At 31.5% G+C, this 26,776-nt stretch overlaps 1 protein-coding gene and 1 long non-coding RNA gene across 2 annotated transcripts; one reads left to right on the forward strand and one right to left on the reverse strand.

Annotated features, from left to right (window-relative positions):
- Positions 1-26,331, reverse strand: LOC146527052 (uncharacterized). The gene is made up of 11 exons (XM_085206264.1): positions 26,232-26,331; positions 25,156-25,355; positions 23,919-24,023; positions 22,175-22,345; positions 21,022-21,270; positions 18,129-18,274; positions 13,282-13,428; positions 8,597-8,748; positions 2,568-2,666; positions 888-1,055; positions 1-328 (listed from the first exon to the last, which is right to left on the reverse strand). The coding sequence occupies exons 1-11, from the start codon at positions 26,329-26,331 to the stop codon at positions 201-203; spliced, it is 1,665 nt and encodes a 554-aa protein (XP_085062390.1). The 3' UTR covers positions 1-200.
- On the forward strand, positions 4,443-6,023 carry LOC146527053 (uncharacterized). The gene is made up of 3 exons (XR_014879333.1): positions 4,443-4,601; positions 4,734-4,955; positions 5,823-6,023. It is a non-coding gene; the product is annotated as an uncharacterized LOC146527053 (long non-coding RNA).
- Positions 26,332-26,776: the final 445 nt, after the last annotated feature.

Consider the following 26,776-nt stretch of genomic DNA (forward strand, 5'->3'; position numbering starts at 1 on the left):
TATATTTCAATTAATTTAATTAAGTATTCATTATAAAACATCCCATCGCAAAAATGTTAATACAGATAAAACAATCGCTATGTTTTTGAAATAGGTATGTATACATTAGATTTATAAAAAAAAACATATCTAAAATGTACAAAAGTCATACGTAATATGACTTCACTATAGTTCCCTGTGCCTACGTCGAAGGCCTACGTTTACTTCTTTGCAGGAATATCCGGTACATCGAACTCACTGACTTGAGCATCCACAAGCTGTTTACTTCTGAGCTTGATTACCGCGTGGCTCGGCACGTTAGCATCTTCCATTTCAAACTCTATTAATCCTGATAAAACAATTATTAGTCAATAAAGAAAACAAAATATCAATTTTACATATTTTGAGAGGCAGACGTGGTTGTGGGTTCGATCCCCACTCGAGAAAGTGAAATATTTATTTACGTTTATATTTCCATATCTTCACTCAAGAAAAGAACTACTAAACAATAATATTACATGAATCGGAACTTGTAAAAGTTATTCAATTAAATATTATTTCCCTACCCCCTAAGTTAGGAACAAACAAATCTGTATTTTCTCTTAACTGTGATTATGAATGTAAAATAATTTTTTTGTAGATTTTATTATGAATCATACAAACAATCATTTTTGAACTAAATACTAGACTACTACAACTACAAGAAAAATGTGAAGTAGATCTTTTGGTAACAACAGTGGCGTAGCTAGGGCGGTGCGAGCGTTGCGGTCGCACCAGGCATTTTTTTTTTAGACCTTAGACCATTTTAAAGGGCATCAAGTCCCGTAAGCCGCATCAGGCAGCAAATACCCTAGCTACGCCACTGGGTAACAAATATAAAAGATATTATTGAAAATAGACATATTTACCTCCTTCAGCCGTAATTTCATCTTTAAAGTTATCCTTCATAAATCTGGCTAGGATATTATGATAAAAGAGTCTTGCACTAGCTCTGACTTCATCATTTATTTCCATCTTGGACACGGCTTGTATGAGTAAGTTAATTTTTTGGCGTGCATTTTGTATTAATTTATCAACTGGAATATATTATATATTACTTAGTACTACTAATTATTATATTTATCAATAACAACTAATCAGACTTTAATAAAAGTGTTGTATTATTTCGCGTGCGGATCCACTAATCTCTGTCTCTCAAGCAAAGAACGGAGGGGTATAAATATATATTTGTGTTTGATGTTGAAAAAAATATATATATAGTACTATTATTTTATTATATAAAAAGCCTAGACTGAAGCAGTAGGCTTTAAGATAATCCGTTCCCATTAACTTTTCCACTTTTCCTACTTTCACCCTAACCACACACACACACCGAAACACTTCTCCAACTTTTCGCCTAATTCTCAAAACTTGTGGAGTAGCGTAACTCAACGCCGCGCTTTACTTAGTTACCAGAGCGAGTATATCAAAATTTAAAATATTTTATTTCGTCAAATGGGAATTGAACCCACGGCTTGGTGCGTTTTAAAGTTGCATGTTTATAAGGGGGTAGGGGTAAGCCACGCCTGGCCTCTATATAAATCTCTTTGTTAATTTCAAAGAATAAAAAAAATCTATATCAACTAATACAATAAAAAATCTAATAAAATCTAATCTAATCTCTATCTAATCTTATTACAAAATCTTCTTATAATTTTTCTTTTTATAGAAAGCTATAATAATAACTGAATTCATCGGATTACACCGATTAAATGTATAAAAATAGTTGTCTGATAAACGCTTAAGCATAAAAAAGATTCACATCTTATATTTAAAAGTATAATATTTTCAACTATCGAGACAAAAAGATATAAAGAAAAATTATACTATTATATAGGTAGAAAAACATACCTTTATAATAATAGATAAGTCTACGAATAAATGAATACATTTTTTCTTTCATATGAATTTTTTTTTACAAATTTTAAATTGAAATGAAATGAATGAAATGAAAGTTTATTGCCAAAAATGTATGAATACAGTCACCAGATACAATGAATCAATCCTATTTATTACAGCATTCAATTAAATAATTTCACTCTGGTTTTATGAACTCTGGTACCCATTGTAAGATTTAACTTGTGTTATGTTATATATATATATATATATATATATATATATATATATATATATATATATATATATATATTATTTTACAATAAAATATAAAGAATAATTTAAACATATATTTACGCTATATCATATTCGATACAATAAGGGAAATACGGACGAATGACACATACGGACAAAACAAAATAGGTAGTGTATTTTTTTCAAAATTTGTGGACTATAGTGCATATTTGAACACAGTATAGCGTGACAACAGTGACCAAGTACCTAATGAGCGTGAACGTGAATCACTCACGCCCACAAAAGTTTAATTTAAGTACATCTGTTATTAGTTGTTACTTTCTTTAAATCAGATGAATTCATCTCCAACTCTTCATTCTGTCCGAAATTACCCTATATCTTCGAATGCCTATTATCAATCTCGACACCAACTAAGGTAATTATTTGTATGCACCACAAAGATGGTAACATCTACTCACAATCAGTTTCCAGTTCAGGGATTGGTTGAAGCATATCATCGAGTGCATATTGAAGCGCTGACGGTGCACCTGTTAAAGGTCTTTCTACGATCGGCTCGCCTATCGAGTATAATAAATTAAAAATTAAATTACGCTAACATTTCTATACTAAAAGAACATAATGATTACACAATTAAATATAAATTGCATAATAAATAATATATTCTTTATTGCACCAAATTAACACATAATAAAACATACGGAAAGACATACACAACGGTGGACTTATCTCTAGAAGAGATCTCTTCCAGCCAACCCGTGGAAGTGGATAAGTGCAAAGTAGCGGGAAAGACAAGATAGTGCAGTGAAATTGAGGAAGACAAAAACAAAATAAATAATAAAATAAAACTAATAGTAATAATAATAATATAAAAAAATAATAAATATAAAAAAAATAATAAATTTATAATTACATTTTAATCACATTAAAATTCATTTAGTTACTGTGACCTATATAATTTTGCAACAACACTGCGATTGAGGTGCAAATTATCAACTACAAATTATTTTGTATTAAGCAAAATAATTATAGAACAAAAGTTCTGTTTTATATATATAAGTTATAAGATATTATAATGAGATATTGTATTGTATTGTATTGTATGATATGTTATGAGATATTGTAATCAAAAATAATTATTAAGCAATCGATAAATGCTTCTAATATAACTTTTATCTATCCTACCTACTATACTAAATTCCACAAAAAAATGTAGGTATCTGGACGTTCAATATATTTGCGAAAAAATACTAGTAATGTAGGGAGGTGTAAAACACTAATTGTATATGAATCTACATTCGTAGCTTTCACGTAGTTGAAAAGTTGTTTATTCCAATTAGTCATTTAGTATATGTATGTATAACAGTTGTAACAGTTATTGTTATATCTCGGGAACAAAGTCGTTGTATTGGCCGATATCCAATGAAATTATGTTGTAATCCACTTGCACTGGAGTAAACCAAATTTTATTGTTGAAAAATAATGAATTAAACATCCGTGAGAAGACAATCTCAAGTAGAAAACAAACTTCAGTTATTCTAATTCACCTTTATACTATAAAAACCAACATGTCTATATTAATATACTTTCAATGGTCAAAAACGCTCGGAACGCCATGAACAAAGAACAACAACGAAAAGTATGTAATGCAGACTGAATCCTCCTTTTTTACCGCCCGCTGCGTCGCGTCCTTTGATAGCTATGACATAATTTGATCCAAACGAATAAAGGCGCGCAAAAATTAAATTAAATTAATTAATATTCACCTATTTCTATTAATTTAAAATAGATCATAAATTGAATTATAAATTATGCAATGCTAGTTTAGTAGTTGTAAAATACTGGTTAAGTGTGAGTCGGAGTTGCCCACCGAGGCTTCCGTATCAGAAATTGTCTGGATGTAGATCTAGTGTTGCCGATCGATACTGGACTATCGATAGGATATCGATATTCTATCGGACAACTGTCCGATAGAAAGACTATCTATATTAGATTAAAACTATGGATGGCGGGACTATCGATAGTTTGGCAACACTATGTAGATCAACGGAAAGTGCAACTTGTAAAAGTAGATAAACTTAAGTTCATTTTGTATAAAACGAACTACAAAATAAGTTCAAATAGTCCTATCGTTGTAAACTAGCAATTCGAAAGTCGAGAACGAACAACGAAGTACGATTTACAAACTACGAAGTGAACGCCAATATTCCCAAGTTGCCAACGTGCGTGTACGCGAACAAATTTCGATAATGTGTTCCTACTGACATCGATGTTACGATGTTTTCATTATTGTCTGCTAACATCGATGATCATCGAAAATCGATAATCATCGTGCTACTCTCGTTGGCAACACTTTTTCTAATGGCGGCAACGCTTCTTCTAGTATATTCCTTGCAGTTTACTAGTGTTCTGTTGTAGTATTGTTTTGCGTTATTATAATTATTGATTTATAATAAAAATCGTTATTATAAAAATGGAACCTACGAAACAGATCAGTACGTAAAGAAACATGCCTGCTAGATTTTACCATTTAAAAATATTAATACCATTTAAAAGTATTATTAACAATTTCAGAGTCTTTTCAAGTTTTGCCTTTTAAATAATCAAATAAATAATTTTAATTACAGATTTAAGCGAACTAAAAAAGATAATAAGTAAAATGTCTATACAATCGTGTTGTGTGACCGTTTTGCCTGAATTTGAATTGCAATGGAGAGATGTTTCCTACGCAGTTAAACATGCTAAATTACCAATGACCCCTACAAATGTGGCCAAAGTAATATGTCAACACGCCAAAACGTTACCAAAAGACGAAATTTTTGAAAAAGTGGCAAGGTTAAGATTGAGATGTAAGTTTATTCATATTTCTACTTTCATTGTTTCCATGTTACTTTTTCCATCCTACCTAAATATCATATTATTTCTTTTATACTTATAAAATTCATTAAAAATAAACCACAAATTACATAAATCAATACTATTTAGATAGATAGATAGATAAAAATCTTTATTGCAGACTTTAAAACATAGAATACAGTAAATTCTTAAGATAAAATGCACAAAGAATATAATTAAAAGTGCGGGTGACATTGCGTGTTGAATGGCAGAATTCGACGACGCGCTTTGTGTTTTTGCCAGAGAGAGGATGTGAAAACATTACATAAATAACCCCCGAGTGGTAATCGAACCTATACCGTCATGCTTACAGTCGAGACCCTCAAGTTATGTTTAATTATGTGTCTTCTAAAAGACAGTGTTAGAGTCAAGAAGTCTGAGTGTGAGTTGGAGGATTTTCTCGCGCCAACCATCACGGCAGGGGGCGCCTGCGGGTGCCAAGAGTAGGTAAGTTTGTCGTGCAATAGACTAAAATCACTGATGACTTCTTCACGCTAACACTGTGTTTTATCCAACACATAATAATTGTTTTGTTGTAATGCAAAACAACTGTTTTGCAATATAACTATATTATAATAAAAAATAACACTGTTTTAAATTTCGTAACTTAACGCCGCTTTGTCTTCCCGAAGCGGATATAAATCAGTAATTTAAATATGATCATTACCACCAGTGGACATCGAACCCACGACCACAACTATCACATTTACAGTCGCGTCTATTGCGACAGGAGGAATATAATAATTAAACTAAAAAAGGGAATTTATCAAGAAACTGTAAAATATTATAAACATTCATTAATTTAATATTTTCTTTTCTAGTAACGGAGAGTTCTGCCACTCCACCTTGAACGTTTGTCCTGGAGACAAGTTTGGCTGAAGCTTTTTTTTTTTTAGTTATTATTTTATGGAATACATGAAAATAAAATGGAGTTAAAGTTTGCCATAATATGCAATGTAACAAAACACCCATTTTTAGAGAAAGAATAATATTAAATAATTAAAAGCTTTTATTTTATTGTATATGGTTGTTGTTTTTTTGTGGCTTGCCTAAAAATTTCATAAAAAATAAGAGTACCTATACCTATATAGGATATAATTTTTAAACGTGCGATCGCAAACGCGACTGTTGAGGGTTCAGTTTCCACCGGGGAAATGAAATATTCAATGTTTTTATTTTCACTATTGTAACGGCGTTGAGTTACGCTACTCAAAAAGGTAATATCTCAAGAATTCAGCGGAAAGTGGAAGTGTCTCAATAGCAAACATAGTGTCTTACTACTAGGTTGCTTTGTCTTCCCTGCTATGTGCAGGATACAGTGTGAAGCTGTCAGTTATTTAATCTATTTATATATATATATATATATATATATATATATATATATATATATATATATATATACACACATCTATATATATAAAATCGAAAGGTCACTCACTCATCACGAAATCTCAGAAACTACATGTGCTAGGAATCTGAAATTTTGCATAGGAGTTATATATATATATATATATATATATACATATATATATATATATATATATATATATATATATATATATATATATATTAATTATTTTCTCTCTTCGAATCTAGTGTTAAGACACTCCGTTCCCCACTTTCTGCCGATTGATGCAGGCATTGCGTGTTGAGTGGCAGAACTCAACACCGTGCTTTGCCTCGACATGAGAGCGAAGGAATGGAAATATAAACGTAAATAAATATTTCACTTCCTCGAGTGGAGAACCCACAACCGTCGCGTTACAGTCACACCCTTGTGCCGCTGCACCACGACTGCCTCATCAGAATCCTAATCCGCTTTTAGATGACCTAGAAACTTGATATTAGCTTTGGTACCAATGTAGAGGAAAAGAAAAAAAACGAACTATTATTTATAATTAGTATAAAGAAAGCGAAAAGAACGTAAAGTGTGAAATGTATATAACTTTGAAATATCAAATAAAAAGGGATTTTTTATTTTAACAATAACAATGTAGGTATTAATGACCTAAAATAATAATTTCTTTATACAATTTAATGACATCTTATCAAAAAGTTTAATATTGAATAATTCGTCGGTCTCGACTTCGCCGACAAGAGGAAAACTCAAGATTTAAGACGACAAATCCGTATTATATGACGATGTAAATAATGCTCTCTCGAAAGTAGAACATTGCTTGTGTCAATAACTTACTACTGAATAGTAAAAAAAATATTTGTATTAAATATGTTAGGCCGTTTAGGTTTAGGTACAGAACACCTAAACGTTAAATGTTAAATTATTTGATTTGGGTAAGGATTCATAATATTCTTTTGTAAAATAAGTGTAATGAATGAATATTAACTCCTCACAGATTTAAATTAGTTACATAATTATATTATTAGCTAAATGTACCTACAATTGGTAAATATTTAGTTACTAGCGGACGCGCGCAGCTTCGCTTGCGTATTTAGTGGGAATTCTAATAACCATGAAACATGTATTCAATGAAATATTTTTAAGAGTCTAAAATTCAAATTTTATAAAAATCGGTGGCGATTTAAAGATTTTCCCATACAAACTTTCAACCCCTTATTTGCACCCTTAGAGGGTGAATTCTAGAAAACCATGAAACAAGTGTTCAATTAAATACTTTTAAAAATTTAAATTTCAAATTTTATTAAAATCGGTGCAGATTTAAAAATTTTTCCATACAAACTTTTAACCCCTATTTCACCCGTGTGTACGTGTACTTTGTAATCTATATATATAAAAGGACTTGTCCTCACTGACTGAGGTAAGACGCACGCACAGCCGTAACCGCTAATGGTAGAAACGTGAAATTTGGACAGATGTTTACTTTCGTAATCTGGACATCCACTAAGAAGGGATTTTGAAGAATTTTAACCCTAAAGGGGTGAAATAAGGGTTGAAAGTTTGTGTGGAAAAAAATTTTAATCAGCACCGATTTTTATAAAATTGTAAATTCAGACTCTTAAAAATATTTAATTGAACACGTGTTATTTAGAATTTACCCCCTAAGGGTGCCAATAAGGGGTTGAAATTTTGTATAGAAAAATCTTTAAATCGCCACCGATTTTTATAAAACTTGAAATTTAGACTCTTAAAAATATTTCATTGAACACATGTTTCGTAGTTTATTTGAATTCATCCCCTATGGGTGCAAATAAGGGGTTGAAAGTTTGTATGGAAAAATCTTTAAATCGCCACCGATTTTTATAAAATTGGATTTTAGACTCTTAAAAATATTTCATTGAACATGTGTTTCATGGTTTTCTAGAAATCACTCCAAAATAAGCAAGAGAAGCTGCGCGCGTCCGCTAGTATTATATATAGATTAAGCGGCAATACATGACGCATAAATGCTCGTATTTTTTATTGCAATGACTTTTACAGTACAGTACAAGGAATGTTAATATTTGATATTAATTTCAGCATATCTCGAGATAAATGATCCTGATTGACGGACAATAAATTGATTTTATAAGGGTTCCGTTTTTACCATTTGAGGTACGGTACCCTAAAAAATACATTACAATTATAATATTACACGTACCTAGATAAAACAAATACTATTGGACTAGTAGCACTTACCAACACTAGATAGAAGTTGGTTAATTTGTTGCAAAGAAGTCTTCATCTCAATAATAAGGCGGCCCTTTTCGTCTAACAGACGATTTAAATTGTGTTCTTCTTTCTCTTCAGCTTTCATCTCTGCTTTAAGTTGTTTTTTTTCTTGAACGTATCTTGTAAACAAATATAATGAATTAATATTGGCAAGGCCGTCGTGGCGCAGCGGCACAAGGTTATGACTGTAATGCGACGGTTGTGAGTTCGATCCCCACTCGGAGGAATGAATTATTATTTATTAAATTTTCATTATTTATTTACGTTTATATTTCCATTTTTTCGCTCTGGTGTGAAATCAGGCGCGGCGTTGAGTTCTGCCACTCAACACGCAATGCTTCCAGAATTCGGCAGAAAGTGGGGAACAGAGTGTATTAACACTAGGTTCCCCCTGCCTACACTGCTATGTGCGGGAATAAATCGGCGCAATGTGGGGAACAGAGGAACTTAACATTAGGTTCCCTCTACCTGCCCTGTGGGATACAGAATGAAGCTGATTTTTTAATACATTAATATTTAAATATTACACATGCGAATCAGATACTATTGAATATACAATTCTCATTGCGGCCAATTGGCTCTCCTATTGTTTACTTCATTAGCCTATTGTTTATGTGAATACTGTATAGACTATAAACTATCTTTATATGACATATACAGAGTGAACTAACACTGTTCAACATGCATATATACATTTTTTTATTGTAAAAAAATAAATTGTTTATATGTTCACATTATTATGTTATTCATGAATCTGAATGGAATTTGAACATGAATCAATACAATAAAAATATTTTTTATATTTGCTCTGAACTTTTAAAGAAACATTAAGTACAGAAGTCCAGAAACGTCGAAACAAGCCACACAATATTATAGGAATACAATTGAGCTAAATATGAAATCTTGTTATCTATATATATAAAAACGAAAGGTCACTCACTCATCATGAAATCTCAGAAACTACATGTGCTAGAAATTTATAGGACGTAGGTGCTCGCTAAGACGGGAATTTACAATATTCGACTCCTAAGGGGATGAAATAGGGGTGGAAAGTTTGTACGGAAAATTTTTTAAATCGCCACCGATTTTTATAAGATTTGAAATTTAGACTCTTAAAAATATTTCATTGAACACGTGTTTTATGGTTTATTTATTATTCACCACTAAGAGTGCAAATAAGCGAGCGAAGCTGCTAGTATTATATATGCAAGTCAGATGCAATCTGCGGTCTCGTCATGTTTCGTAGTTTCCGTACAATAGGTGGAAAATGATGGAGTCCAATAGCTGAATAAATTATTAAGGATATCAAAAGAGAAACGCAGTAACTAAGTATATAATTTTTTTTTCAAAGCTTTTTGATTCTACAGAATGTTTGAACTTTTTTTACTAATAGCCTTCTAATATCATAATAATCGAGTCATTACTTAAATCATTACAATTGTTCTTTTAGATATTATATTTGTATTTTCACAATAAATTTGTGGACACTTTTTTTATGGAAAAGGACAAGGCAGTCGAGCATACGGGTCACGTAATAGAAAGTGAGTGAGTGAGTTGTGTACATAATAGAAATTTAACAAAGCTTTTAAAATTTTCACAAGAAATTATCAATGAAGTGTTCAAAACGTTGCGCTCGGTTATTTTGCAATATAAACGTTTTTGCAATTAATACTTCACTCAAGAACCATAATACCTACAGGAATGAAAAGTGAAAAATTATTATAAATAAAACTTTTATAATATAAGTAATAAACGTACACTTTGTAGCTTAGAACGCAATTTGTCGCTTTGCTAACTATACTGTGTGTAGACAAAATTGCAAGGGCTAAAATTTTACAATTTCAAATTCTACTGTACGAGCTAGAATGTAATTTGTTTTAAACATAAAAGTTTTAATTATTTCCAACAGGATTAAATACGTGTACTATTAGATTTTATTTAAAGTCCATAAAATCCATGAATTTTAAAGTCTAGTTTTTTTTTTATCACGATTAAATAAATAAACGATACACCCTAGAGTCCACCACTGTGGTGTTCTTACTTGATTATAAATCTTGAGCTCACAGATATGCCCTACAAATCGAGATTTCCTTAACTACCGCAGTTTGGTAGTTAGTAAGTTACACAATTGCAATTGTTGATTGTCTCTGATGTCTACTCAAATTTAGATATATTTACTATATTATTATAAATACTCACAATTATTATTATTTTTAATAGAATAGAAACTATCAGTAAAATAAAATATAAAAAGGGTTATACAACTCAGCGTATACTACGTAAATAATTATCTAACTATAATGAAAATCTAAATTGTAATATATGTGTACATCGTGCAAACAAGATATGTACATCGTGTAAATTCTCATATTTTGATGAAAAATGCATGTACATGTTGTTAAAATGAAAATTGTTTAGTAAACGAATGTTTCATTCATTAAACAATTTTCATTTTATCTAATACAATGGGTATTTGGTAAAATGAAAATAGTTCAAGCTTTAATTTTGTGCATTTCAAATGGTAGGCATGGTATATCCGAGTCTGGATCGTTATTCTGTATTCCAGTTTAAGAGAGGTCATAATGAAAAAGCGAAAATAAATTGCATATTCGACTTATACCTCGGTAGTATGTTTACAACAGATTGCAGGCACGGCTACGTCCGTCTCGCCTTTGACGGTCAAAGGGGGGAAAGTTTAGTTCTGTCGTAAGTTGCAGTTTCAATTAACGATATTAAATGCGGATGCAAAAGTAAATCGAGAAATGACTTTACATGTTTACATAATATTTTATGTATATAATATTATTTTAATAGCCGTTGGCAAATGTACTAAAGCTAAAGCTAGAAATAAAACAATTCGACATATTCAAAGAGCTGCCTCCCGTAACTATAAATTTATTTAGTCAGCTTAAAAAAATATTTATAAAAATAAACCGGTCAAGTGCGAGTCAAATTCGCCCACCGTTTTTTCTCTTTACTTTCATAATTGTAGTGAACGGGAACTAGGTACAAGTTATAAAAGTTGATAAATTTAAGTTTTCGGGTCTATGCACAGAACAAATGAAAAATGGTGCAAAGGCGGCCTTATCACCACATGTGATCTTTTCCAGGCAACCTTTACCATAAAAAAGATTTTAAAAAACATGGAATTATATTAATGACTAGCGGCCGCGCGCAGCTTCGCTTGCGTATTTAAGGGTGAATTCTAATAACCCGTCAAACATGTGTTCAATGAAATATTTTTAAGAGTCTAAATTTCAAATTTTATAAAAATCGGTGGCGATTTAAGAATTTTACCATACAAACTTTCAACCCCTTATTTACACCCTTAGGGAGTGAATTCTAGAAAACCATGAAACATGTGTTTAATTATATACGTTTAAGAGTCTGAATTTCAAATTTTATAAAAATTGATGACGATTTAAAAAAAACCTATACAAACTTTCAACCCCTTATTTGCACCCTTAGGGGGAGAATTCTAGAAAACGATGAAACACGTGTTCAATTAAATACTTTTAAAAATCTAAATTTCAAATTTTATAAAAATCGGTGTCGATTTAATTTTTTTTCCATACAAACTTTGAACCCCTATTTCACCCCTTTAGGGTTAAAATTTTTCAAAATCCCTTCTTAGTGGATGTCCAGATTACGAAAGTAAACTTTTGTCCAAATTTAACATTTCTACCATCGTTACGGCTGTGCGTGCGTCTTGCCTCAGTCAGTGAGGACAAGTCCTTTTATATATATCGATTATTAATTATTATATACACCTAGAATTATAAGTTTGTAATATAAATATAAATTTAAATATTTCACGTTTTTCCTTAGCCTCTAACTATACTAAAACAAGATAAATGAAACGACTAAACGATAAATGAATAAACTTATTCAACTTCACTTAAAGTAACTACTTTACATTAAGTTTCAGCATCGCTTAAATATTTTATTTAATTAATTTAAATATCGATATAAAATATTTAACTATAACATAGATTTTTGTTTTAACTTTACATTTGTGACATTTACATAACTAATATCTACACATTGATACAATTATACGTTCATTATCTTTTATCTTACAAGACCGGTGCGCTAGTCGCCATCACTTAACGAAGTTTGCGAAGTCAATAACTCGTATAAATCAAAGTGACCCTTATTTACTGGAGGGTTGAGCGTTGGCTGAGCGTTTGATGTGATTAATATGAGCTAACGACGCCTGTCCGTAGCCGATAATTTTAGCGACATGTTTGCTGTCAATTTAAAGCTAGACTTAAAGCTTAAAGCTAAACTTTAAAACTAGCTTTAAACGTTTAATACTACTACGAGTAGTGCTACTATTTTACTTTAATAAAAGTATAATAATGTTTAAGTATTCAGAGGCCAGTCGTGGTTCAGGAGCGCAAGTGTGTGACTACGACTGGTTGTGGGATCGACCCCCACTGGAGTAAATGAATTTAAATTTATAATTTCATTTCTTCGCTCTGGTGTCTAGGCAAAGCGCGACGTTGAGTTACGCCACGTAATGTCTCCGGAATTCGGTGGGAAGTGAGGTATAGAGTAACATAAGGTTCCCTTTAATTCTACCTTTAGTCTACCTTGCTGTGTGTGGAAAACAGCGTGAATTCTGCATTAAAATTAATAAAACTACTCACTGTGCAGTTCTTTCCTGTCCGACATTTTTCAAAGAGTCAAGCATAAGAATGGCATGCTTACGACTCTCTATGAGAACATCTCTCTTCATACTGTTAAGGGTTAGCTGTGTCATAAGGCGTTCTGTTTGATATGTTTGCTCCTTCAGCCTATATTAATCATATATGTTATATAATCTAATAATATTATATGTTTATTTTATACTAGTGAACCCGGACGCGGCTACGCCTGCTTCAACTATAAGAATATTTATTAAATATATTCATGAAATTATTTTCAATTTTCAATAGAATTAGTAAGAAAATATAAGCTTTAATAATCAAAAAGAATAATAAGTAGAGACATATTATTAGAAAAAATTATCTGAGTTATTGAAATGAACCAACAAAAGGATTAAAAGTGACTAAAGGATAGGTATTCTTAATATTAGAAAAAGTACCTAAAGATTTCCGTGCGTGCGTACATAGATATCGACTCTACGAAATAATTAAACATTTCTCTCTATTAAGTAGGATGATTTTAGCGGGCAATATCAAATAAAATAAGAAGAGAACCAAAGTGTAGCTTAAATTAATTATAAACAGCAAATAATTACATAAACATTTACAATAGTTCGAAAATGTATGAAAATTTATAAATGTCCGTCAATGTCATCTGCCCGTTCGCGTCGGTCATACTATGACGCCCGTAAGCTAGGTCATTTGGAATCAGTGACATCTCCTTAACTATTTATTAGAATGCTATACAGTAAACTATAATTTCAATCTAGATAAAATGTTAATAGTGACTATTATATTTATTTTCATAAGGATGAATATCAAAATGTCGCGGTAACGGTTGCGTAGCGACGCGACGGTTGTTATTAACATGGCAGAATAAATTGCATGTCAAATTAGAAAGTACTTTAAAATATATTAGTATATATGTGTAATGTAATATTATATAGCCTATAGCACTTCTGAAGAATGCAGCTTTCATACAAAACAAAAACAATGAAAATCGGACCAGTATATCCAGAGATCTTAGCGTTCAAACAAACAAACAAACTCTTCCGCTTTATTATATTAGTATAGATTACTTGTATTGTATTTGTATCATCAAGCCTAAGCTTATATCTCTTGTTTAAAAAAAATACAAATTAAAAGCTAAAAAAAAACTAGTTTAAAGACGGTTGTCTTATTAGAAAGAAAAGCAGATTGATGAAATAAATATATTGTATTATTATTGAATCCGAACACTAGTGCAAATTATACTAGGAGAGCTGAAGCGGGAAAATGCCTGGAGTGTATGCCCTAACATATGTACTATTAATAAATATTCGTATAGATCAAGCGGGCGAAGCCGCCCAGGTCGGCTAGTACCTAAAATATAAAAGTGAACTCAAAAAAATTACTTAACGTTTTTCATAGAAATGCACAATTGCATGTAACATGATAAGACATAATACAAATCAAAATCAAAGTTTTGAAGATAAATTTACATTTAGCATATTTCGCATTTGCATATTCGCTGATATCATAATTATGTAACTGCTTCTAGTTCGCCTCACTCGCACTTTTTTAAAGCGACAAAGGAGTTTTGTTTCTAGCTAAATATTAAGAATACAAAAAAAAATATTATTCAATAGTCGAATATTTTTATAATTGTCATACAAACATTACAATTAGAACAACTAAACATACAGGGTGGAATTGACGGCACCACTTTAAATGAAACCACAGTTTTAACTACTCTATAAAAGCCTAATATAATTCAGAAAAAAAATAATTCCCAAAAATGAAAAAGTTATTTTTTCAAACAAAATAAATAATAAAATAATCGTTTTAAATAAAAACGCCATTTGTAAAGTGTTACATTATCACTCACACACTTACCTGTCGGCGCGGCAACGTCGCACACGCTTCATTCAAGAAATCGAGTCGCAGCAACTAGCGTAGGTATGTAGGCAACGGCGGCGAGCTGATGTTAAATTAACGCAACACTTAGGAATACACTTTACACACACTTTTATTGAATTATTTCTATTAGGTTTTTAATTTTACTTTTGTTGCACTACAAACACATTTTTTATGTTCCCGTTTTAAACTAACACTCATTTTTAACATGTTTACAAAATTATTACAATAATAGCATTTTTTTTCACTTTTTTTAACAATAAATATTACATTTTCTGTCCACATTACATTCAGCTCGATAATGACCCATATTATTACACTTGAAACATTTAATATTTCTTTTAATTGTAGCATTTCTTTTTACAATAAATGCAGATGATGATGACACAATTTCCCCCCGTAGTAGTATTATGGTTTGGAACTTCCAAGCATTCCAATTTTTTACTCCTTCCAGTTTTATTACTGTGCTGTTTCCTTTCCATTGTGATTGTTTATTTTGCTTGTTTTTCTTTTTTATTCCTTCCCGGCAACTTAACCTCCAAATTTCAATACCAACGCCGAAGCGTCGCGTGAAGTAACGTTGTTTTAATCTCGCCAGTATTTCTATTTTTCTACGATTGATGCAATCTTCTTTATTATTGTTACGACGTGGTCTGGGCCCATAACCCGTTGTATTTATATGGTTTAGTAAATACCATTCAGCTATAGTCCGACCCAACTACTATTGCGCAGAATGTACGCGCCGCACCGATTCTATGGGAATCCCCGGTAATCGGTGCGGCGTGAGCGGGGTGTCTTTGTACAGATAACAAAATTCATTTTTAATATTGATTGATTGTGCAATATAACACTATAATTCATAATAAATGTAGATTATACTTTTTACGCATGATTTGATATTAAAATAATTAATAAAATGATCAATACTATTTACAAATAATTACTAAATATTAATTTATTTCGTATTGAGTTTTCGCAGGTCCTCGTGTAACATTATAAAACTCGTTTAATATTTAATTTTTATACGATTATCTATCAAAATAATCATACAAATATAAATAATAATGAAAATCTTAATAAAAAATTTAATAGTATATTCGATAAGTATTTTAGTTAATGGCAACTATTACAATGTTTTTAATTATCTGTGTGAGAACAGAACTTAGCCGTGGAACGGCTAAGTTCTGTTGTATTTACATTATTTTGTTCGACTTTATACGTTGAATAATTATTAAGTGTTTTAAATTATTTGGATGTTGTTTAATATTAATTTTATCATTAATCGGATTTCTAAAATCGTGATGAATGTTTCGTGATTGTGATGATGTGATTACTGAGTATTTTTCTCAAATGTGAAACTATTGTGTCAGTATTTGAGTGTACTATCAAAACATACATTTTTTTAAGACATTTCAAACAAATGTTGAGTTTTTAATATTACTTATGATGTAAATATTAGTGGTAGTAAAAGGAGAATGCGACAACGACGATGTAAAACTAATGTTAAATGTAAGTACCTATCTATCGTAGTTCAATATCATTTTGTGTTAAAAATTTTGAATATAACTTTGTGGGTGGTTCAATAACCATGCAGTATTTCTAAATAATTTCATAATAAAGGTGATATAATAAATTGACTTAAAGTAGGATTTTGTTAAACAATTTTAATAAGAGGTTTGAACGTTATTTAGATTTATAATAAATAGGTAATTGCGTGAAAAAGAACGCGAGATATCGTTCTTTCTCGTTCGGTTTTGTTTTGACGAATGAAAAGTAGAAGTTTGGCAACGCTTAGTAGTATTTTTGTAGTAGTATGTGTATGTGTGCGTCACACGAAATACAGGTATGGAGAAAAATCGTGAAATGAAAAAAAAATCCTACGTCCAAACTGTTGAGGCATCTTGATTAATTTCTTTAGCTTCGAGTTTGAAATTTTTTACCCTATATGCAGTTTCAATTAAAGAAGCGCAGCCTCTTCCACCCTGTATATCTCTAAATGCATTTTTTTAGCTTCACGCTATATGCATATAGCATTATAGCAGGATAGGTGGAAGAAACCTAGTGTTAAGACACTCCGTTCTCCATTTTCCGCCGAAACATTGCGTATTGAATGGCGGAAATCAACGCCGCACTTTATGTTGTTACTAGAGCTGGGAAATTAAAATACTAAATGATTCATTATCTCAAGTGGAAATCGAACCTACAACCGTAGCGTTTACAGTCCGCATGTCACTGTGCCACGATTGGCCGCCCACGGGCGGCAAAATTTATTGTACCACGTTAATTAGTGTCACAACACTCTGTGAACCAGTCGTATCCAACTGTCTAGTGTAGTTGAAATGTTTCCAAAGTGTAAACAGTACACACATTAGTGTTTGACATTAATGTCGGAATTTCTGTCGTGGTCTATTCGTAACATTAGATATCAAAATAGAAAATTTTTGGCGTCGTCAGTATAAGTTGTCATATGAAATATGATTTCAGTAGCAAAAGCACTTCGAACTTAGCAACGAACTGACCAGAAACAGGTTTAGAGTTATTTTGTATGTCTCAGGAGTAAAAGTGAGACGCAAAAATTTGCTGTGTCATCTCATCCAGAATTCTAATGTTTTTAGTTGTTTACAATATAATAGACATATAGACAGAAGGTATTTCTGAACTCAAAAAAAATATTTTAGTTATTTATTATTTGTTAAAATTGATTTTTGTTTATATAACAAAATAAAATTTTGTTTATTTAGATAATAAATTGTTTTAAAAAAATGTAAATCGTCTGTGTAACAACTCTCCTCTGACACAATGCTCTCCTTGTAGGTCTCCCCTAAATTCGTAACTTAATTTTTTTTTATAGTCTACAAAATTTGAATAGTAGTACCTAGTTTTTAGTTTTATACAAATAAAATATTGTAGATAAAATTTCCTCATTCAACAATTAAATATAAAATGTATATTACCGGACAAGAATTTTGTCAAAAGAGGGTACTAAAGTGGCTCTCTGAAGTCGCTTGCAAATTCCTTTCACTTCTTCAACTTCCCAGTGTACTGAATGCTGGCTAGCTGCATCTGTATCTTCATATAAATCATCGAGATTCGTAGCTTCCTTAAATAATTTTTGATTACTACAATATAAATGTCTTAGCTTTATAATAAACTAGCGGCCCGCCCGCAGCTTCGCCTGCGTAAACTACGTTATTATTAACATTATTAATATCTGTCTCCATGAGTACCTACGTCCTATAAATGACGTCCATGTAAAATTTGAGACTCCTAGCATTTGTAGTAACGAAGTTTCATACAAACTTTCAAACCCAAAAACAACCCCTTAGGAGTCGAATATTCCAAATTCCCGTCTTAGCGAGCACCTACCTCCTATAAATACCTCCTATGTAAAATTTGAGATTCCTAGCACATGTAGTTTCTGAGATTTCGTGATGAGTGACCTTTCGATTTTATATATATAGACTAGGTTTTTTCCTTCCTACCTTGCTATGTACGGGTACGTGAAGCTGTTTTTATTTTACCTACTCACCTAGATTTTTTATTAGTATCATATTACTTATTCGCGACGATGAGTTCCGCCACTCAACACGCAATGCCTCTACAGATTTCGGCGGAAAGTGAGGAACGGAGTGCCTTAACACTAGGTTCTCTCTGCCTACGATACTGGCGGGTCTTTGAATATTTCTAACAGTCGATTTTTGTAGAAGAAATGAAAGAATATAATAATGGTTCAATACTAAGCCTTCTTTGATTCCCTTATTTAGTTCTCCGTGTATATTTCTTTTATTTGATTTGTATTTTATGACTATAAATACTTTTGATATAAAATTTGTGTGATGTTTTAAAATCGTGTAAAGAAAATATTTTTTCTTACCAATTAAAAGTTACATATTAAGTTACAATACAAGTGAAAAAGAGCATAATACTTTTATTCTATATACTCCACACACATACTCCACATAACAGGGTAGGCAGAGGAAACCTGGGAACCTAAGGTCCTTTCCCAATAAAACATTACTGTTCCCCACTCTCCATCGAATTCACTAAACATTACGTAATTTGCCTTGTTACCAGAGCGAAGAAATGAATATTAAATTTCCTCGAAAGGGTCTTGATTTTATTATAAAATAAATATGTAAACATCCACGGTATTAACTATTATTATTTATAATTAAATTCAAAGTAATGAAATCCTTATAGCAGAAGTGCTGATGAGGTTTGAAGTTATATTTAGACCTGCACGAAACTTTGACTCACAGAGAGCTGCCAACAAAATGATACGACAAGCGTATGAAATTTTCAACTAGAATAGATTGGTTTCAAATAAGGACTCGTTACAAACTTATATGAATATAATTATTTTTCTTATACCAATGGCCAGATCTGCCGACGACATAAAGAGGTTGGCGGGAAGCGGATGGGTCCGAAGAGCTGAGGGTCGAGTGTGGTGGCGAGAATTGGGGAAGGTCTATGTCCAGCAGTGGACAAAAGATGGATGTTGATGATGACACCAATGGCATAAATTTTAAGTAGAAAAACTTCACTTAAACTTCACTTAAACGATTTTTTTTAAAACTCAACACTGAAATGAGGTTTCCTCTCTTATTATTCCCTTAAGGCAAAAGTTTAATGAAATTTATATATTGACAGTTGCATCTGAATATATATTTGAAAATGTTATGAATGTTAAGAAAAACATTAATGATTTTACCAAAATTGGTACCAGGTTCATAATATTAATACCAGGAATAGGCTCAAACCTATGTTTAAACTTAGTGCACCTGTAATTCGATTACATCGAATCCGTAATTCTTTTATGTGACAATGTGTACGCCTTTACAATAGATTTAAAAAAGAAAAAAAAAACATTTTATAAATGACTGTATGATGAAAAAGTCCCGCGAAGCTTCTTGCGCCGCTCAAGTCTGAGGCATTAACTTAACTTTAGTGAACTGGTGGTAAATTATTTGACGTTACTAAAGTAAAATTATTTTATTTTATTTTAAGGAACTTCCTCACTTCGCCTTAATAATATAATTCAATTAAAACTATTCAGAACTTTCTGCTCTTGAAACTAGACTAAAATTAAATTGACCGTTTTCAAATGTGAACGCTATGCAATTACAGTACAGTACTACTAATATAGTAATACTACTATTACAGTTATAATTTATTATGAATATTATTTAGTATTTTAATATTCTAAGTGAGGAGCGTATAGGATAAGGAAAGCCAGCCAGCCAGCCAGCAATTAAACAAAAAATAAATAAACCACGTGGAGAACGATCGCCACATAAGTATATTTAATAATTTTTTATAATTTTTTAAAAATACTTTTAAATTAAGGTGATCTCACATTACAATAATCTTGCAATCAAATCGACACAAAATGTTCGAAATGTAGATTGTAAATAAAAAAAATGCAAAACTTGAAACAGTTCTGACAAACAATATTTACGAACATCTACTAATTCGAAGACTTCTATCTATTTGAAGTAACCGACAAAGCCAACCGGTATTGAGAGCCCGAGGCCAGATTTTCAACAAAACGACAAGTAAAGTAGCACGTTTAATATTGTATAGCGATGATCCACTTTTATTCCAGTGGTAATGAAAAACAAAATGATATAAATAAAAAATACAATAAATTACTTTTGTAAATAACTCTCCGCGATGTTAACAGTAGTTTTAGTTAGTTTCATTGTGTGATCTGCCAGAAACTTCATTAGAAGTCATTATAATTGTCAATCAATTCTGTGTATTAAATGAATAATCATGTAGTTCAAGCGCGCAAAGCCGCGGGCGGGCCGCTAGTGTATTATAAGATGCGTATATCATATGACTCACCTCCTTTCTTATAAGATTAGGAAACGAATCCGTTAAGAAAGCCACCTCTTTGCGGACCAATTTTAAAGTTCTTTCTCTTTCTTTCATATTTGCTTTTATTTCTTTTTCTAATTTACTAAATTCAAACTTTCTATCGTCCAAGTACTCCATTGCCAACTGACCCATTTCGGTGGCTCCCATTAAACATTTACCTTGTGCTCGACAATCCAATTTAAGCGCTTCTAAAACCACTGTGAAGTACGAGGAGTCCTGGACAAAATAATTAATTACATTAAATTCAACTATATATTTCCATGAATTTTAATTTTAGGCACGAACAAGTAGACATAGCAAGGGGTTGTAAGCGAAATAAGCCATAAAAATATAACAAAAATATTTAGTTATTTGCTAAATATTTACCTATCTATAACTTAGGCTTAGAACTTTGCTAAATAACTAATTAAATAATATTGTAATTTTAATATAACGAGACCCTCATGAATGTACATCGTACCCCAGGAAAACAGTAGTATTGGGTATTCAATGCAGTAGAGGATTGGATTTAGTCTTTATTTTTATTATCAAAACTTGCACACGCTGTCGACATGTCACCCAATGCACCAAAGACATAAAGTAAGCATCATCATCAAGTCAAAGTAAGCTTTTTGGAAGCTTTCCGTATTATAAGCTTTTAAGTTTAACGGTTCATTTGGATTCATTCATTTTACTTGTTCCCGTTCTATCGTTTTACTTGTTCTCGTCTTTATAACTACGTTATTGTAGGACATTATAGTGTGCCCGTGGATTCGTGCCCCTATATCTAACATTGCTAGAGTAATTTTGATAATTCCAGATAGATAATGTCGATAGAAATAAATAACAAAAAAATTATAATAGTAATCAGAACAAATATGTTTTTATATATATTTTTGTAATCACACAAAATTGGATGAAAAGTCGACGAAAAGAAACAAAACGAAACAAAAAAGGTTTTTGTTGTATCAAACGAGCAAGCACAGTCTACTTGCTTCTTTGAAAACAAAACACGCCCAGTGGACATAATATGTATTTACTTGTATATGCAGATGGCCCTGTTATGTCTCGCGTCTTTCCTTTCCCTATACGTTTCCCTATAACGTTTATATTCATATTTACTATGTGCTTATTTGTATACCTTTTTTAATATATCCAAAATTTTCTTGTACATGACCTTTATAGCTAAGGCTGCGTTTTTTTTAATGCTAGCTCGTTGGACGTAATTAGCTACCGCCTGCTCTTTTTTTTCGGCCGGTAATTTTCCTCCGACTTCATAAAGAAGTCGATCCCGCAACTCGGCCGATTGAAGCTGAAACAACAAACTGAAATAGAAACAAAATCTATATATCTATATATCAATACGGGGCGGCCTTTTCGCTTAAAGCTATCTCTGCCAGGCAAGGTACAAAAAAAATTATTGGCACCAAACATCATTATATCAGGTAATACTCGTGTGCTTATTAGGTTTTTACACTTGAATTCCTATCAATGATATAATAATAATAAAATTAATAAAGTAAAAAATACACGAGTACAAATAATGTTATTGTTATCTATACTAATATAATAAAGCGGAAGAGTTTGTTTGTTTGTTTGAACGCTAAGATCTCTGGATCTACTGGTCCGATTTACTATGTTTTTGTTTTGTATGAAAGCTGCATTCTTCAGAAGTGCTATAGGCTATATAACATTACATTACACATATATACTAATAAATTAAAATGCTTTCTAATTTGACATGCTATTTATTCTGCCATGTTAATAACAACCGTCGCGTCGCTACGCAACCGCCACCGCGACATTTTGATATTCATACTTATGAAAATAAATATAATAGTCACTTTTTGCATTTTATCTAGATTCAAATTATAGTTTACTGTATAACATTCTAATAAATAATTAAGGAGATGTCACTGATTCCAAATGACCTAGCCTACGAGCGGCAGGACGGGCAGATGACGTTGACGGTTTTATAAATTTTCATACATTTTCGAACTATTGTTAATTTTTATGTTATTGATTGCTGTTTATAATTAATTTAAGCTACACTTTGGTTCTCTTCTTATTTTATTTGATATTGCCCGCTAAAATTATCCTATTTAATATAGAGAAATGTTTAGTTATTTCGTAGAGTCGATATCTATGTAGCACGCACGGAAAACTTTAGGTACTTTTTCTAATATTAAGAACACCTATCCTTTAGTTACTTTTAATCCTTTTGTTGGTTCATTTCAATAACTCAGATATTTTTTTCTAATAATATGTATCTACTTATTATTCTTTTTGATTATTTAGGCCTATATTTCCTTACTAATTGTAATGAAATTGAAAAAATTTCATGGATATATTTAATAAATATTCTTATAGTTGAAGCAGGCGTAGCCGCGTCCGGGTCCACTAGTTATATATATTATTGTTCATATTATTGTTCTTCTATAAGGATTTACTTCGATTTTTCTATCTATTCTTCAACAAATTAAACCCAGTAAAGCAGTAAAATCTCAACTTCCATCTATTTTGCAATGATTTTAATATTTGTTTATGTGTATATTGATTATAAAACTTTTTCAATAGTGCAATTGTTCCGTATTACTTTTGAAAACATTTTAAACAATTAGGCTTATTTTACTTTTATCTGGTTTTTGTTTTCTTATTAAAATATGTTGTATTTAAATATAATAAAGAACATATTCACTATTCCGATTCCGAAGCATGAAGCTGAAAAAAGTACTAATATTCAGATACTTACCAAATTATGTTAATTTCATTACTATAGTATGCTGTAAAATATAACTAACTTTCTTTGCTTATTCGTATGCCACTTCACGGAGCCTTCATAAGTTTTATTAAGTATATTTATGCTACTCATATTATGCTCATACCTGAATTTGACGAAATTCTTCCATCTTTTTCGTCTTCGTGTACCTAATTCTGTCAAGTTGCTTTCTCTTGTTGAAATTTTCTTGATGAATACTCTCCAAAACTTTCTGATTTAAAATTATCATAAATTATTAATGAGTAAAACATAATTCTATTTCCATGTTCACGCTTTTTCCCTAGCGGGGTAGTCAGAGAGCCTTTTTAGCCTCGTCCACTGTTACTGTTACTCGCATTCAGGCTTCGACCATTATTTTCACACCCTTCTTTCAGACTGGTGACCAATGCCTGCTACTCGCATTCTGATGATGAAAGGAGCACTGCATCATCTGCATCATCTTATATAAATATATTAGATAAACATTTCAATATTCTAACAAACATATAAGTACACTAAAATCGATTCTCATTATCAACTATTCGCAGATACAAGCATTTTAAAAACAAATGAATTGTTGGTATTGAATCTGTAAACTAATTTAATTTAACACATGAGCGCTATTTGAACAAACAATCGATGTATCAGCGAGCAACCCCTGCAGCATGTAAATCAATCTCAATTTGAAAACTTTAATTGAAAGCCGGGAGATACATTTTAAATTCATTTGATTAAATATACACTAGCGTTCGTTAATTTACTGTGAAAATAATAAATATTTACATACAAACATATTTCTTTCTGATTTATTATTTAATAATTTGGAAATTGTCGTGGATTGGAGGTCTATAGTGGTGCAGGGGTACAAATGACTAAACGGGACAGGTTGTAGATTCGATCCCCACTGGAGGAAATGAAATATTTAATATTTTCATTTGTTTTCTCTGGTGTCGAGACAAGGCGCAGCGATGATTCGGCTGAAAATGGGGCACGGTACCTTAACACTAGGGCCCTCTGGTTACCCTGCTGTGAGCGAGCTAAAAAAACTGGTTAAGTGCCCACCGAGGCTTCCGTACCGATTTCAGGATGCAACAAACTAATGTTTATAGGCATATGCACACATTTTGTATAAAATGAACTACATAATATATATAAATTTGTAATTTCAAACAAAATGCAGCAAAATCGATACATAAATGCTAGTATCTATTGATTGCGTAAATTTAGAAGCTTCAGATAAATGGTTTTGACAGACAGACGGATAACAAAGTGATCCTATGAGGGTTCCCTTTTTACCTTTTGAGGTACGGAACCCTAAAGAAGTTGGAAATTTATGACTCCACAATGAAATAAGGCACACTTACATCAGCTTGACTATTCATGTAAGTTAATTGCAAGCGTCTGTGTTCTTGAAAGGCATTACGAAGAAATTGCTTGTCCCCATAAACAGCAACTTCTAACTCCTCACGCCTGCTTGTTATATCTCTGCGAAGCTGACGGATGTCGCGAGAATATCGCTTCTTTTGCTTCGCTAAATCACCTTCATGTATTTTTCGATCTCTTTCTAAAATATTTCATATAAGTACTTGTTAATGAAAAGCTTTCTAATACCAGCTGACTCCTAAGGTAAAGGCCACTGTTGCTTAAACTGTTAGTTACTAATCCAACTTGGTAATTGATAACTATGATCGTTATTGGCCATATATACGTTATGGTGTTAATATATGCAATATTTCGTTAAAACTATAGTCCGGTTCGATCCGCAAACGTTTGCCGTTCGAAGTAATTGAATTATCGGAAATTATAGCATCATAGACGTCTAAAACGAATACCATGCACATACCTCAATATATACTTTTTATCTTTGATCCGAAAAGGTAACAGGAACGATCAAAATTTACTTAGTTTTATAACAGTACCCAGATAATTTTATACATTTATACATTTTATAAAGTCGTCGTGGCGCAGCGGCACAAGGGTGTGACTGTAACGCGACGGTTGTGGGTTCGATCCCCTACACCACTCGAAGAAGTGAAATATTTATTTACGTTTATATTTCCATTTCTTCGCTCTGGTGTCGAGGCGAAGCGCGGCGTTGAGTTCTGCCACTCAATACGCGATGCCTCCAGAAATCAGTAGAAAGTGGGGAACGGAGTGTCTTAACACTAGGTTCCTACTGCCTACACTGCTGTGTGCGGGATACAGCGTTATACATAAGAATAACGTAAAACGTAAGTTATACATAATATCTTTAATTATTTTATAATTATAAAATAGATATAATTAAATAAGATAAATTCAGTTGAAACATCTACTTAAACGTTAGCCAAATATAATGATAAATCATGAGTTTACAAATAAGAAAAATGATCGAAATCTAAAGCTTTAAACTAAGTGAACACTTATTGTAATAATAAGTAAAAATTCTTTTACAAATTACCATAAAGTTTAATTAGGCCTCTATATTGATTAATTTTGTCCTTAATGACCCAATTATCATCTTGCATTCCATGTATGCGAACTTTGGCGGCGGACAGCATATTGTTTTATTTATTTAATTAACATAAAGAAAAAGTATATATTTATATAAGAATGTGCAATAAATTGATTAATAACTGACAAGAGGTATTTTCTTAATATAATTTTACAGATAATAAATATAGCCTAGTGAATCCTAAATAGGTTCTTAACCGTCAATAAGATGTTCCGGTACGATGCTGTATAGTAATTTTCTGAACTTTAATTACAGAAGTTGAATGCAGACTAGGATCCACTTTTTCAAACAGCATAAAGTTAATTTACTAACTTTGAAATCTTACAACCAAGACATTTATTAAGTTACTTGTTGTGCTTATTATACCTCGTAATGAAACGTTTCAAAATAAAAAAAAAACGGTCAAGTCCGAGTTGGTCTCGCCCACCAAAGGTTTGATTGACAAACTTAAGTTAGCGGGTGTGCTCACTCATTTTGTATCAAAAGAACAA

Source organism: Heliconius melpomene, chromosome 21, assembly GCF_056956725.1.
Source record: "Heliconius melpomene rosina isolate 202511_hmr_F chromosome 21, ASM5695672v1, whole genome shotgun sequence".
Lineage (NCBI taxonomy): Eukaryota > Metazoa > Arthropoda > Insecta > Lepidoptera > Nymphalidae > Heliconius > Heliconius melpomene.

Excerpts from the sequence above, each read along its gene's own strand:
- LOC146527052 (XM_085206264.1), bottom strand. The coding sequence starts at position 26,331 with ATGCTGTCCGCCGCCAAAGTTCGCATACATGGAATGCAAGATGATAAT. Across the intron at positions 18,275-21,021 it reads CTAATCTTATAAGAAAGGAG|GAAGCTACGAATCTCGATGA; the intron begins GTGAGTCATATG and ends AAATTATTTAAG. Across the intron at positions 329-887 it reads TGAAATTACGGCTGAAGGAG|GATTAATAGAGTTTGAAATG; the intron begins GTAAATATGTCT and ends TTGTTTTATCAG.